Genomic DNA, 16,153 nt, shown 5'->3' on the forward strand with positions numbered 1-16,153 from the left:
CTCACAATTCTGCAGGTTTACAAGCATGTGTAAACCTGCTTTTACAAGGGATGGTGACTTGTCCAGGGTCACACAGCTGTCACTGCCCAAGGGGTTCACCTTGCCTGCTGCTTAGACAGAGCTGATTTATCAAGACAGGGGAATTGCAATAGAGAAAGATGGCCAGGTGCTATCGCTCGCTCCTGTAATCGCAGCACTTTGGAAGGCTGAGGTGGGTGGATCACGAGGTCAGGAGATCGAGACCATCCTGGCCAACAAGGTGAAACCCTGTCTCTACTAAAAATACAAAAATTAGCTGGGCATGGTGACATGTGCCTGTAATCCCAGCTACTCGGGAGGCTGAGGCAGGAGAATCACTTGAACCTGGGAGGCGGAGGTTGCAGTGAGCCGAGATCACGCCACTGAATTCCAGCCTGATGACAGAGCAAGACTCCATCTCAAAAGAAAGAAAGAAAAAAAAAAAGACAGTGATGGGGGAGGCGCCACACAATTTTAAATAACCAGATGTCACGTGAACTGAGAGTCAGAACCCACTTATCACCAAGGGGATGGTGCTAGACCATTCATGAGAGGTCTGTCCACCAATCTAATCACCTCCTACCAGGCTTCACCTAATCTGGGAATTACATTTCAACCTGAGATTTGGAGTTTGGACAAATATCCAAACCCTATCACATACATTACATTCATTACCTACCCACTCCCCTTCCGTGTCTCCATTGTGTACACATTGTTTACCTCCCTCCTAGAGAACATATGGTATTTGTCTTTCTGTGCCTGGGTGGTTCATGTAAGATAACAGCCTCCAGTTCCATCCACATTTAGATCATAGCTGATACAGAGAGGGATGGTGACTTGTCCAGGGTCACACAGCTGTCACTGCCCAAGGGGTTCACCTTGCCTGCTGCTTAGACAGAGCTGATTTATCAAGACAGGGGAATTGCAATAGAGAAAGATGGCCAGGTGCTATCGCTCGCTCCTGTAATCGCAGCACTTTGGAAGGCTGAGGTGGGTGGATCACTTGAGGCCAGGAGTTTGAGACCAGCCTCATGAACATGGTGAAACCCTGTCTCTACCAAAAATACAAAAATTAGCTGGGCCTGGTGGCATACACCTGTAATCTCAGCTACTCGGGAGGCTGAGGCAGGAGAATCGCTTGAACCTGGGAGGCAGAGGTTGCAGTGAGCCGAGATCGTGCCACTGCACTCCAGCCTGGGCAACAGAGTGAGACTCTGTCTCAACTTAAAGAGAGAGAGAGAGAGAGAGCAATTTACGCAGAGCCGGCTGTATGGGAGACTGGAGGTTTTTATCATTCAAATCAGTCTCCTGAGCATTCAGGATGGAGTTTTTAAAGACAATTTGGTGGGTAGAGGCTTAGAAGTTGGGGAGTGGTGACTAGTCAGGTTGGAGATGGAATCATAGGGGGTTGAAGTGAGGTTTTCTTGCTGTCTTCTGTTCCTGGATGGGATCATAGAACTCCCCAAGCCATATTACAGGTCTAGGTGATCCATCGAGGACAGGGTCTGCAAAATATCTCAAGCACTGATCTTAGATTGTATAATAGCACTGTTATCCCCAGGAGCAATTTGGGGAGGTTCAGACTCTTGCAGCCATAGGCTGCGTGACCCTGTAAACCATAATTTCTAATCCTGTAGCTAATTTGTTAGTGCTACAAAGGCAGACTGGTCCCCAGGCAAGAAGGGGGTCTTTTTGGGAAAGAGATATTATCAATTTTGTTTGGGAGTCAAACCATAACTAAATTAATTCCCAAGATTAGCTCGGCCTACTCCCAGGAATGAACAAGGACAGCCTAAAGTTAGAAGCAAGATGGAGTCGGTTAAGTCTGATCTCTTTCACTGTCATAACTCCGTTATGATTTTTGGAAAGGTATTTGCACAGCCAGTGAACACAGACCCTGGCAGTGGTTTCCACGCCATGGGGGTCTCCTGGAGGCCTGGCTGGGCAAAACAGCCTGGCCCATCTTTGCAGGAGTGGGGTCTGGAGGTGGGTGGGCGGGAGCTCGCGCCCCGCTGATGCTTTCTGTGTGTTAGTTACAGGACTCTGATCAGACCCACCTACAGAGTGTCCTACCGCACGGTGACGGCGCTGGAGTGGAGATGCTGCCCTGGCTTCACCGGGAGCAACTGTGATGAGGGTAAGTCTGCAGGCACTTGGGCTGCAGGGGGCCAGGCGTGGGCCAGGCTGGCCTTTCTCCCTCCTCTGGCCTCCTCCTGCAAACAGCTTTCGTTTCCTCCATAGCTTGAAATCCTTTCCTTTTTCCAATCACCTCTGAAGCAAATGTTCTGGATCGGCCTGGCCATACCAGGGTGAAGCTGCCCACTCTGCCCGTGGGCACCGAGGCAGGTCCCAGTTTGCACTGGTTGGGTAGTGGAATACAGAAGCCAAAAACAGCACTAGTGCCAGGGGAAGGGATTTGATTTCTAGCCGGTTTCTTCCACTTTTCGCTCTGATGCACCCAGAACCCCTGGGGCAGGCAGAGTTGGATATCTGGGCTCTGAGCAAATGCGGATGAGGTCCCACCAGCCTTGAGGCCACGTATTTTGTAGACTGAGACAGTGAGGCTGACCAGTAGCTGCAGATAGACGTTCACCCAGCTGCTTTCTGCCTTTCTGCCCTGCTGGTATTTAGCCCTGGGGCCTGGGCTCAGCCTGGCTCTGGAGGCTGAGAGGGTCACAGAACAGCACTTAGGTGGGCCAGCAGTGGTGGACAGAGCAAATCCCCCTTCACTGCTGGCCAGGGAAATTGAGTCCTGCCTAATGAACAAGTTTGCAGCCCACCTTGTTCCCCAACATGGCTGGAGGGGTCTGGAAGCTGAGGCTCGGGGGTCAGATTTTTTTTCTTTTTCTTTTTTTTTTTTTGAGATAAGGTCTCACTCTGTTGCCCAGGCTAGAGTGGAATGACATGATCATGGCTCACTGCAGCCTCGAACTCCTGAGCTCAATCGATCGTCCCACTTCAGCCTCCGGTGCAGCTGGGACTGTAGGTGTGCACCACCATACCTAACTATTTTTTTGTATGATTTTTACAGACGGGTCTTGCAATGTTGCTCAGGCTGGTTTTGAACTCCTTGGATCAAGCGATCCTCCCACCTTAGCCTCCCAAAGTGCTGGGATTACAGGTGTGAACCACCTCGCCCGGCTGGAGGGGTCAGTTTTGTATTTGGAAACAGTAGCTGTCTCCCATTTTCGCTTTCTGACAAAATTCTTCTCTTCTCTGTCATCTTGTTACTTATTGATTTGATAGCAGGATCTATATGCTTTGAGTGTAAACTGTCTAAAGAGCTCTTTGGGTTACAAAGAATAACGCAATTGACAGAAATAGCAAGACTCCAACAATTGCTTCAGGGGGCCTGTGGCCCGGAGCAGAGCTGAAGGAAAAAGGCTGGGACGCCAGGGAGTCCGACAGGTACCTCTTGTCCTGGTTGACGAGGTGCCTGATGCTGGCAGGGGAGGCTGGGCTATCCTTGTTGGAGGTTCCAGGGCTGACTTGGACCCTTCTTTGGAGACGAGCAGGAAGGACCTCCAAGGTGAAGGGGTGAGGGGATGCCAGGTTTCCAGACAGTGGGCCGGCCCTGGCATAATGTATGGTGTTGAACGACCATGGCTCACAGGTCCCTCATGGAGGCCTGAGCCCTTCAATGCCAGGACTTGGACCTGCCATTCTGGTCAGTGCCATGGCTGTGGGCACAGCCCAACAGGATGGAGCAGACCCACATCTGGATCCTGCCAGGGGCCGAGGAGGCAAGTGTTTCTAGGGAAGTGATTAGTTTACCCTAAGTACGTACCTGAGCCTGTTTCAGTGATCAATAAAATCAGCTATGTTAGGCCGGGAACAGTGGCTCACGCCTGTAATCCCAGCACTTTAGGAGGCTGAGGCTGGAGAATCGCTTGTGCCCAGGAGTTTGAGACCAGCCTGGGCAACATGGTGAAACCCCATCTCTCCTAAAATATACAAAGATTAGCCAGGTGGGGTTGCATGTGCCTGTAGTCCCAGGTACTCAGGAGGATGAGGTAGGAGGATCACTTGAGCCCAGGAGGTTGAGGATGCAGTGAGCTGAGATCAAGCCACCGCACTTCAGCCTGGGCAATAGGGCAATACCCTGTCTCAAAAAGAAAAAAAAAGAAAAATCAGCAATGTTGGGAGGCTCATCTGAGCCAGGGATTTTACTGTGGCTTGGTCACATAGACCATGGCAGCCTGCAGTGATGTACTGGATGGGCTTCTCTCTAGACTGACCATCCAAGCCTTGCTTCCAGAAGCCCTCTCAGCATTAGGAAGGCTTCAGGGGCTGGGCATGGTGGCTCACGCCTATAATCCCAACACTTTGGGAGGCCAAGGCGGGCGGATCACTTGAGGTCAGGAGTTCGACACAAGCCTGGCCGACATGGTGAAACCCTGTTTCTACCAAAAATACAAAAATTAGCCGGGTGTGGTGATGTGCTCCTGTAATTCCAGCTACTCAGGAGGCTGAGGCAAGAGAATTGCTTGAACCTGGGAGGCAGAGTTTGCAATGAGCCAAGATCGCACCACTGCACTGCAGCCTGGGCGACAGAGCAAGACTCCGTCTCAAAAAAAAAAAAAAAAAAAAGGCTTCAGAGCCCTTGTCTCAGCTCCCAGCTCCCAGCTCCCAGAGGCCCTAAGCTTTCCTGTCACTGCCCTAGCAACCCCTGGAGACCACTGTAGAGCTTGAGCATAGTACATTTTTCATCTCTCATTGTAGTCTCTTTATTAAATGAAGTGTAAGTCTCAAAATGCTTAAGAGCTTTGGGAGGCCGAGGCAGGCGGATCACCTGAGGTCAGGAGTTCAAGACCAGCCTGGCCAACATGGTGAAACCCGGTCTCTACTAAAAATAGAAAAATTGGCCATGCTTGGTGGTGGGTGCCTGTAGTCCCAGCTACTCGGGAGGCAGAGGCAGGAGGATCACTTGAACCCGGGAGGCAGAGGTTGCAGTGAGCCGAGATTCTGCCACTGCATTCCAGCCTGGGCAACAGAGTGAGACTCTGTCTCAAAAGGAAAAAAAAAATGCTTAAGTGGTCATTCTCATGCAAGTACATAGTAAGCACTGTTTGATTTATGGGTTTTATTGAACTCATTTAATGAGGGAACTGGCAGAATAACAAAGCTGGTTTAAAAGAGGATGAGAGCTGGGACACAGTGTAATTCCAGTGCTATGGGAGGCTGAGGCCAGTGGATCACTTGAGGCCAGGAGTTTGAGACCTCCCTGAGAAACATAGCGAGACCCCATCTCTACAAAAAAAGAGAAATTAGCCAGGTGTGATGTCACATGCCTGTAGTTTCAGCTACTCAGGAGGCTGAGGGGGAAAGATCCCCTGAGCCTAGGAGGTCGAGGCTGCAGTGAACTATGACTGTGCTACTGCACTCCAGCCTGGGTGATAGAGTGAGACCCTGTCTCTAAACAAATGAGCAAAAAGAGGATTAGAGAAACTGATATATGCGTGTATGCACACATGCATGTATTTGTAGATCGGGCGTCCCCAAGACCACCCTTAGGTTTGACACCTTGCTAGAAGAACTCAGAGAATGTATTAAAAACTATTATGCTCATGGTCATGGTTTATTACAGCAAAAAGATACAGATTCTGCCAGGCACGGTGGCTGTAATCCCAGCACTTTGGGAGGCCGAGGTGGGAGGATCACTTGAGGCCAGGAGTTTGAGACCAGCCTGGCCAACATGATCAAACCCCGACTCTACTAAAAACACAAAAATTAGTGGGGCATGGTGGTGGGCACCTGTAATCCCAGCTACTTGGGAGGCTGAGGCAGGAGAATCGCTTCAACCCAGGAGGCAGAGGTTGCAGTGAGCCGAGATTGCGCCACTGTACTCCAGCCTGGGCGACAGAGCGAGACTCAGTCTCAAAAAAAAAAAAAAGATACAGATTAAAATGAGCCAGGGAAGAGACGCATGGGGCAGGCAGGGCCCAGGAGAGTTTCATGTATGGAACCTCTAGTTGTCCCCTCCCAGTGGAGTTGTGGACAGTGGTACTTTCCCAGCAGTGGCATGTGTCAGTATATACAAAGTATTGCCACCCAGGGAAGCTCATCTGAGCCAGAGATTTTACTGTGGCTTGGTCACATGGACCATGGCCAGCCTGCATGGCTGACTCAGATTCTAGCCCCTCTGGAAGTTGAGCTGGTACCAGGTGGTGCAAAGATGTCCTCATCAATGACATTGTTAGCACAAACTATCCAATGTGACCTGTGTTAGCACAGACCGTGTGGCGTGGTCCAAGGTCCCCAGGTAGACAGATACTGTGACCAAGCTGGACATTCCAAGGGCTTCCAAACACCTCCCACAAGCCAAGTGCAAAGGCCAGACCTCCTTTAGGGTAAGATTAATTCTTTGTGTGTGTATATATATAATATGTACATTACATAATATTATTGAAATATATAATATATAGTCATTTTGATATATAATATATAATATATACATTCTATAATATAGAATTATTGAATTATTTATATTCCATAGTCTATATATTAATAATTTATATAGTCCAGTAATATATGTTATCAAATAATTATTGATCTTAATTATTGATAATAAATATTATTGAATAATTATTGATACATTAAATAATATATAATATTGAATAATATTATTGAATAATGCTGATATATAATTGAATAATTATTGATAAAAATTTATATATTCCAGTAATATATAATATATATTATTGAAATATATAATACATATTATATATTGTTGAAATATATAACATATAATATATAATTGAAATATATAATATGGTCATTGAGATACATTATTATATATAATATATATCTCAATAATTAAGACAATCTCATTAACAATATATTATATATAAAATATATGTTACTGCATACAATTTACACATGATATATAATATATACAGTATGAAAGATATATTTATATATTATGTAAAATATGTATTATATAATATGTGAATTATGTATTATAATTGATATTATATTTCTATTTAAACAATGTATATATTATATAAATTATATGCAGTTTGAGTATCCTAGTCCAAAATCCAAAATGTTTTAAAATCTGAACCTATCTGAGCCCTGACATGATGCTCAGAGGAAATGCCAAGTGGAACATTTTGGATTTCTGATTTTCTGATTTGGGATGTTGAACTGGTAACATAATTATATATTGTATTTAAAGTATATAACTTATATATGTATATAAATAAAAACCTGAAATTAAGACCAGTAAGTTTGATCCCCTGGGATAGTAAAGACAAAAGCTTCGTGGTTATTGTCTCTACTGAAAAGAAATCATTTGCTTCTTTTTTTTTTTTTAATGGATTCTCGCTATGTTGCCCAGGCTGGAGTGCAGTGGCACAGTCTCCACTCACTGCAACCTCCACCTCCTGGGTTCAAGCAATTGCCCCACCTCAGCCTTCTGAGTAGCAGGGATTACGGGCATCCAACACCACATCTGGCTATGTTTTTTGTATTTTTAGTAGAGATGGAGTTTCACCACGTTGGACAGGCTGGTCTCGAACTCCTGGCCTTAGGTGATCTGCCCACATCGGCTTCCCAAAGTGCTGGGATTACAGGCGTGAGCCACCGTACACAGCCAAAATCATTTGCTTCTTATCAGTTTTGTATGAGTTAACATCCAACTTGGCAGAATCTGAGCTGCAACTCAGATGTATGTAGTGAGCGGTAACTCGAAGTGACATTCTCCCAGGGTGTCATACGGCATGTAGGTGGGCTCATGAGATAGTGCTGTAGCCTGACTCTAGAAGGTTGGGCCCTCAGCTTTTTGCCCTATTTCCTCATTTTGCGTAGCTCTTCTTGCAGACTGAGTGGATGAAACACAGTAGCCCATGGCAGCAGGTGGCAGGATCATGGGAGGACAGTCCCTGCTGACTGGGGGGTCCTCACCGCCAAGTAGGTTCATGTGGGGCTGTGGGCTCACCTTTCTCAATAGAGGAGGCAGAGGTGAAGGGGGGTGACTGTGAGCTGGTGAATTGCTCCAAAGGTGTCCACCCTCAAGGGCTTGGTACTTCACCAGAAGAAGAAATTTCTTATCCGATAAATCATATTGATACTGATGATCAGTATACAGTCATACGTGGCTTAATGATGGGGTTATGTTCTGAGAAATGCATCATTGGAAGATTTTGTCATTATGGGAACACCAAAGGATGTACTTACAGAAACCTAGATGGTCTAGCCTATTACACACCTAGGCTAGATGGTCTAGCCTATTACACACCTAGGCTAGATGGTCTAGCCTATTACACACCTAGGCTAGATGGTCTAGCCTATTACACACCTAGGCTAGATGGTCTAGCCTATTACACACCTAGGCTAGATGGTCTAGCCTATTGCTCTGGGCTACAAACCTGTATAGCATGTGACTATGCTGAATTCTGGAGGCACTAGGAATATAATGGTAAGCATTTGTGTATCTCAACATATCTACACATAGAAAAGGTACAGTAAAAATACATCATTATTATTATTAATTTTTTTTTTTTGAGATGGAGTCTCTCTGTCAGCCAGGCTGAAGTGCAGTGGCGTGATCTCTGCTCACTGCAACCTCTACCTCCTGGGTTCAAGGGATTCTCCTGTCTTAGCCTCCCAAGTACCTGGGGTTACAGGTGTCTGCCACCACGCCCGGCTAATTATTGTATTTTTAGTAGAGACAGGGTCTCACGATGTTGGCCAAGCTGACCTCAAGTGATCTGCCCGCCTCGGCCTCCCAAAGTGTTGGAATTACAGGCGTGAGCCACTGCGCCGGGTCTAAAATACAGTATTATAATTTTAATGGGGGTGGGGGCAGATGTGGTGGCTCACATTTGTAATCCCAGCACTTTGGAGGCCAAGGCAGTGGATCACTTGAGGTCAGACCAAGTTCGAGACCAGCTTGGCCAACATGGCAAAACCCTGTCTCTACTAAAAATAGAAAAACTAGCCGGGCCTGGTGGCATGCACCTGTAGTTCCAGCTACTCAGGAGGCTGAGGAAGGAGAATCACTTGAACCCAGGAGGCAGAGGTTGCAGTGAGCTGAGATAGTGCCACTGTACTCTAGCCTGGGTGACAGAGCGAGACTCTGTCTCAAAAAGGAAAAGAAATTTTATGAGACCACTCCTATATGCAGTCTGTTGTTGACTGAAATGTCGTTATGTGGCACGTGACTGTACTCACCAGAAACATCTGGAGTTCTTGGACTGATTATGATGGGTTCCAGCACCTCTCAAGATGCTCTCAGCCTCAGAGCCTCTGCCAGCCACTCCCTGGTGGAGAAACCTTCTGGGCTTCAAGAACCTTGCTCAGGACGCATGTCCCCTTCTGAAAGTTTTAGGGTTAAGTGACTCTTCTAGCTGGGTGCCTGAGGGTCCTGGACATCTCAGGAGTGGGGAGTTGGCAGCTGAAGAATTCCTGGGAGTCTGAGCCGGAGCTGAGTTTGGGATTGGCTCTTGAAAACCCTTGTAAAGATTTTACATTCCCGAATATAAACCAATAAAGACAGCAGGCTAAATCAAGGCCATGCCCATGTCTTGGGTACATTCCGAAGATGACTGTGGTGAGTCCCACACCATTAATTCCCTTTTGCTTCTCATTCCTGCCTCTCTGGAAACAAGCAGGTCCATGAGATGCAGTTCAGTGGGTTTTACTGTGGTCCAGTGGGGTTTCCCTCCCTAGACACCCCAGGAGCGCAGGTCTAAGGTTTGGAAATACTTTCCTTTCTACATATGTCTATACATGGTCCATCTTAATGAATTGCACATTTCGTGTTTGTGAATTCGCCTCCTCGATAAAATTGATGGGTAACCCCCAAATCAATAACTTGCAGCGGTCATTCATGGATATGGGGCACAGTAGCAAAAACTCTGAGTCACCAGACATGCATGTTTCCTACTGAGGTCAAACCAGGTGACACCCTGGCTCCCTGTTTCCCTCTCAAACTGCAAAGAAGTGTCCTGTTCTTTTTTTCCTTTTTTTTGTTATGGAGTCTCGCTCTGCTGCTCAGACTGGAGTGCAATGGCACGATCTCAGCTCACTGAAACCTCCAGGTTCAAGTGATTCTCCTGCCTCAGCCTCCCAAGTAGCTGGGATTACAGCTGCCCGCCACCACACCCAGCCAATTTTTGTATTTTTAGTAGAGACAGGGTTTCACTATGTTGGTCAGGCTGGTCCGGAACTCCTGACCTCAGATGGTCCACCCACCTCAGCCTCCCAAAGTGCTGGGATTACAGGCGTGAGCCACCGCACCCGGCCAAGTGTCCTTTTCAAGGTCTATTTAGTACCACAGCTTTTGCATCTTTCTGCCTTTTTGGGGTGGTTTTGTTGTTTAGAATGTCCCCCAGGCATAGCGCTGAAGTGCTGTCTGGCGTCCCTAAGCACAGAGGCTGTGTGATGTTCCTTGTGGAGAAAATATGTGTGTTAGATAAGCCTCGTTCAGGCATGAGTTATAGTGCTGTTGGCTGTGAGTTCAATGTTAATGAATCTACAGTAAATATGTTAAAAGGTGCCTTTACAAAACGAGTCTTGTTATGTTGACCAGGCTGGTCTCAAACTCCTGGTTTCAATCTATCCTCCTGCCTCGGCCTCCCAAAGTGCTGGGATTTTAGGTGTAAGCCACTGTGCCAGGCCCACAGATCTTAAATGTAACAATTTGATGAGTTTTGATAAATGCATACACATTTCCATCAGCTCCCAGAAAGTCTCTACGCCAGTGTAATTGCTCAGTGGGTTCTTCCTGCCTGCCATCCAGACAAAACCAGTTCGCTGAGACCGTGGTATTGCAGTAAAGAAGTATTTTAATTAACATGATGCCGGCCACGTGGGAGAAATGTAGTTATCACTCAAATCAGTTTCCTTGAAGGCTTGAAGGTTAGGGTTTTTCAAGGATAGTTTAGTGGGCAGGGGACTAGGGAATGGGCGCTGCTTACTGTTTGGGGATGCCATCATAGGGGTGTGGAAAATGGCCCTTGGGCACTGAGTCCAACACTGGGTGCAAGGCTACAGGACTGGTTGAGTGATGAGCCATGAGTCCAGGTGGGGTCAGTCAGTTGCCAGGATGCAAAAGTCTGAAAGATATCGCAAAAGACCAATCTTAGGTTCTACCATAGTGATCCATAGGAGAAATGGGGAAGTCATCAATGTTATGACCTCTGGCGGCGTGTCTCCTGTGCCTTAAAGGATTATAGAAACCATGTCCACATTTTAGCAGAATTCAGGCACCTATAATTCTAATCTCATGTCCTTTCATTAGTCTTACAAAGGCAGTTTCCTCCCCTAAACAAGGAAGGAATCCGTTTTAGGGAGGGATTATTATCATCCTTGCTTCAAAGTTAAACTATAAGCTAAATTCCTTCCATGGTCAGCTTGGCCTCTACTCAGGAGTGAGCAAAGACCCCCAGTCTGTGAGGTTAGAAGCAAGATGGAGTCAGCTATTTCAGATTTCACTCACTGTCAAAATCTTTGCAAAGGCAGTTTCACTAGAAAGCACAGTTCTGACTTCTATCATCATAGATCAGTTTTGACTATTCTTGAACTTTATATAAATGGAACCTTACAGCATGTAATCTTTTGTGTATGGTTTGTTTCACTTGCATTTTTGAGATTCTTCCATGTTTTGCATACACATTTGTAGTTTACTTGTATTTGTTGCTGGATGTTATTCCATTGCATGAATAATCATCATTTTGCTAGGTTGTGGTATAGCTTAACTTTTTTTTTTTTTCTGAGATGGAGTCTCACTCTGTTGCCCAGGCTGGAGTGCAGTGGCACAATCTCAGTTCACTGCAGCCTCCGCCTCCCAGGTTCAAGCGATTCTCCCTGCCACAACCTTCCAAATAGCTGAGAGTACAGGTGCCTGCCACCATGCCTGGCTAATTTTTGTAGTTTTAGTAGAGACAGGGTTTCTCCATGTTGGCCATGCTGGTCTCAAATTCCTGACCTCAAGTGATCCGCCCACCTTGGCTTCCCAAAGTGCTAGCATTACAGACGTGAGCCACTGTGCCCAGCCTCAAGCCCTTTTATAAGGGCACCTAATCTCACTCATGAGGTCAGAGTCCTCATAACTCAATCACCTTTTTTTTTTTTTTGAGACAAGAGTCTTGCTCTATTGCCCAGGCTGGAGTGCAGTGGTACGATCTCAGCTCACTGCAACCTCTGCCTCCTGGGTTCAAGCTATTCTCTTGCCTCAACCTCCCAAGTAGCTGGAATTACAGGTGCACACCACCGTGCCTGGCCAATTTTTGTATTTTTAGTAGAGATGTGGTTTTGCCATGTTGGTTAGGCTGGTCTCAATCTCCTGACCTCAGGTGATCTGCCCTCCTTGGCCTCCCAAAGTGCTGGGATTACAGACATGAGCCACTGTGCCTGGCTGACTCAATCACTTAGAATACTACCACATTGGGATGAAATTTCAACATGAATTTTGGAAGGGACATAAACATTCAAACCAGGACAACACTTATTTATAATTTTCTTTCCTTGCCACGTCTTTGTCAGTTTTTTGGTTATGAGACTTATGCTGGTCTCATAAAAGGAAATGGGAAATATTCGCTTCTCTTCTATTTTCTGAAAGATTTTTGGGGTAAAGCTGCTACTGCATTTTCCTTAAATGTTTTATAGAATCCACAGTGAAACCATCTGGCCCTATAGTTTTCTTGGTGGGGAAGTTTCTGATAACAAATTCATTTTCTTTAGTAGATATAGGGCTATACATGTTTTTATTTCTTATCTTAATAATTATTTATGCATTTAAAAATAAACTTTTTTGAGGTTTACCTTACATACATCTTATTATGTACTAGTGATTTTCATGCATATAATTTATCCCCATCTGTTCAATAAGTTTTGACCACAAGCATATTTTTTCTTTTCTTTTCTTTCTTTCTTTTTTTTTTTTTGAGACAGAGTTCAGAGTTTTGCTCTGTTTGCCCAGGCTGGAGTGTAGTGGCATGATTTCAGCTCATTGCAACCTCCACCTCCCGGGTTCAAGCGATTCTTCTGCCTCGGCCTCCCAAGTAGCTGGGACTACAGGCACCCACCAGCACACCTGGCAAATTTTGTATTTTCGGCCTTCTGAAGCACTGGGATTACAGGCATGAGCCACGGCACTCAGCCTCACTAGATTTATACTTTAAGGATAATTCCTTAAGTCACATTTCACCAGTAGATGTCCTACCAGTTAGTTCAATCTGGCTAGCAGCATAGCGGACATCATCACCTTTACCAATATCATGTCAATGTGTCTGTATTTCTCACCTATGAAATGGTACTTTAGGCCGGGCACAGTGGTTCATGCCTGTAATTCCAGCACTTTGAGAGGTTGAGGTGGGAGGATCACCTGAGGTCAGGAGTTTGAGACCAGCCTGGCCAACATGGTGAAACCTCGTCTCTCCTAAAAATCCAAAAAAACTAGCCAGGCGTGGTGCTGCATGCCTGTAATCCCAGCTGCTTGGGAGGCTGAGGCAGGAGAATCACTTGAACCTAGAAGGTGGAGGTTAGAGTGAGCCAAGTGAGCCAAGATCACACCACTGCACTCCAGCCTGGGCAATGTGAGTGAAAACTCTGCCTCCAAAAAAAAAAAGAAAAAAATAAGAAAGAAAGAAATGGTACTCTATAGTTTAGAAAGTGTTTTCAGTTTGTTGTATTTCCATTTTGTAGATGCAGAAACAGGCCCAGAGGAAATAAGAGATTTGACCAAGTCATCTAGCTAAGGAGTGGCCAGTGTAGAACTGAAACCTGGATCTTTTTTTTTTTTTTTTTTTCTTTTGGAGACAGGGTCTGACTTTGTTGCTCAGCCTGGAGTGCAGTGGCACGATCATAGCTCACTGCAGCCTTGAACTCCTGGGCTCGAGCAATCCTCCCACCTCAGCCTCTTGAGTAGCTGGGACTACAGGTGCGTGCCACTATGCCTGGCTAATTTTTAAATTTATTTTCATTTTTGTTTTGTAAAGTGAGGTTTCACTATGTTGCCTAGATTGGTCTTGAACTCTTGGCCTCAAGCGATCTTCCCACCTTGGCCTTCGGAAGTGCTAGGATTACAGGCATGATCACTGTGCCTGGGTGAACAGGGATCCTTTTGTTCCTAATTAGGTGCCCTTTAGTCTAAGCTACGTGGGACCTTTCCAGTCTTGGGAAATCTCACCCGAAGTTGTCCCAGTACAAGGGACAGGGCCGCTGGTCTCTGGGCTGGCTCCTTCCTGCAATTCCTAAGGTGGCCTTGTCCCTAGAGTTCTTTTGTTTGTTTGTTGTTTGTTTTTTGAGACGGAGTCTCGCTCTGTTGCCAGGCTGGAGTGCAGCGGCACAATCTCGGCTCACTACAACTTCTGCCTCCCAGGTTGAAGCAATTCTCCTGCCTCAGCCTCCTGAGTAGCTGGAATTACAGGTGCCTGCCACCACACCCGGCTAATTTTTTTTTTTTTGTATTTTTAGTAGAGATGGGATTTCATCGTGTTAGCCAGGATGGTCTCAATCTCCTGACCTAATGATCCTCCCACCTTGGCCTCCCAAAGTGCTGGGATTACAGGCATGAGCCACCACACCTGGCCTACGACCCTAGCATTTTAAGGCCCCACCTCACATTGGCTTGGTGTTGTAGAAGAGATTTACCAATCAGGAGATGATAAGTTTAACTTGAGTAGGGGATTTTTACTCTTTTTTCTGTGTTCCAGCTGGAAATGAATCCAACTGGGACAGGAAATGAATCCCCTGGACTCCCATATGGGCAGGAGCAGGCCTGGGACAGAGGGGCTTAGCTAGTGCATCCAAGTGTGGAGCTGATTGATTTGAGTCCAAGGCGATGCTGACCATTCTGCCCCGACTCCAGCTCTGTGTATGGGTGTGTCTGTGTTTTCAATGGCTGAGGGTTCAAAGCCAGAAGGAGTTGGTTCTCGTGGGAGGAGAGCCTCCTGGTCTATCTGCAGAGCTCATCGCTTTAGGAAAATGACTCCCCATGAATCTGATGATGTCTCTGAGACTTGCCTTCCATAGCTGTCATTCAAACTAGGGCCATTTATCAAAATGAGCCAAGTGCATAGCAGGTTCCGGGCGGCGGATGCTTGGATCACACTGATGAACAAGGGACTTCAGGGGCTCCCAGGTGTGCTGTGTGTGTGTGGTGGAGAGTGTGCAGGGGCCAGAGGAATGAACAAATCATCCAATACTGCGAGATAAGGACTTCACTAAAGGTACGACTGAGGTGTTGTGAGATTCACAGGAGGTTGAGATCTGGGTGGTCCTCCTCTGGTTCAAGGCCTGGCTTCCTGGGTCCAAGTTTCTCAGAATCCCACTTCACTGTGCATCCTCTCTCTTCTATAGATTGCATCTTTCTTCCCCCCTGGCTCTTTCCCATCAGCATCTAAGGATACTCCAGCATCTCTCTCCTTTAAGAAAACAGCCTCAGGCCAGGCGCGGTGGCTCACGCCTGTAATCCCAGCACTTAGGGAGGTGGAGGCTGGCGGATCATGAGGTCAAGAGTTCGAGATCATCCTGGCCAACATGGTGAAAACTTGTCTCTACTAAAAATACAAAAATTAGCTGGGCGTGGTGGCACGCATCTGTAATCCCAGCTACTCAGGAGGCTGAGGCAGGAGAATCGCTTGAACCCGGGAGGCGGAGGTTCCAATAAGCCAAGATTGCGCCACTGCACTCCAGCCTGGGTGATAGAGAGACTCCGTCTCAGAAAAAAAAAAAAAAAAAAAAGAAACGAAAGAAAAAAAAACAGTCTCGTTGCATCTACATCATTCTTTTGCTATCGGCTTTTCTCAGCCAGTCTTCTTGGAAGCACTGGTTGCTCTCCCTGACTCAGTTTCCTTGCTTCTAGGGTCTCCTCCAACCTCTGCGGCCAGGTCTCTGTCCGGCTTACTGTCTCATTTGCACCTGCGGGATGTTATTTTATTTTATTTTTTGAAACAGGGTCTTGCTCTGTCACCCAGGCTGGAGTGCAGTGGAGTGATCATAGCTCACCTCAATCTCCTGGGCTCAAGTGATCCTCTTTCCTCAGCCTCCCAAGTAGCTGGGACCACAGGTGCACAACACCAGGCCCAGCAATTTTTTTTTTTTTTACATTTTGTAGGGATAGGGTCTCTGTATGTTGCCAAGGCTGGTCTCGAATTCCTGGCCTCAAGCAATTCTCCTGCTTTGGCCT

General features: G+C 46.5%; 1 protein-coding gene across 2 annotated transcripts in view; it reads left to right on the forward strand.

Annotated features, from left to right (window-relative positions):
- The window catches only part of COL26A1 (collagen type XXVI alpha 1 chain), a 553,406-nt gene that overhangs the window by 438,353 nt on the left and 98,900 nt on the right, over nucleotides 1-16,153 (forward strand). Inside the window, exon 3 of one of the 2 annotated variants that reach the window (XM_032756112.2) lies at nucleotides 2,052-2,155. In XM_032756112.2, the coding sequence (XP_032612003.1) occupies nucleotides 2,052-2,155 (104 nt within the window). The remainder of the gene's footprint in view (nucleotides 1-2,051; nucleotides 2,156-16,153) is intronic. The other variant, XM_032756113.2, reaches the window with a different exon arrangement.

Source organism: Hylobates moloch, unplaced genomic scaffold (assembly GCF_009828535.3).
Source record: "Hylobates moloch isolate HMO894 unplaced genomic scaffold, HMol_V3 SCAFFOLD_1, whole genome shotgun sequence".
In the NCBI taxonomy this organism is placed as follows: domain Eukaryota; kingdom Metazoa; phylum Chordata; class Mammalia; order Primates; family Hylobatidae; genus Hylobates; species Hylobates moloch.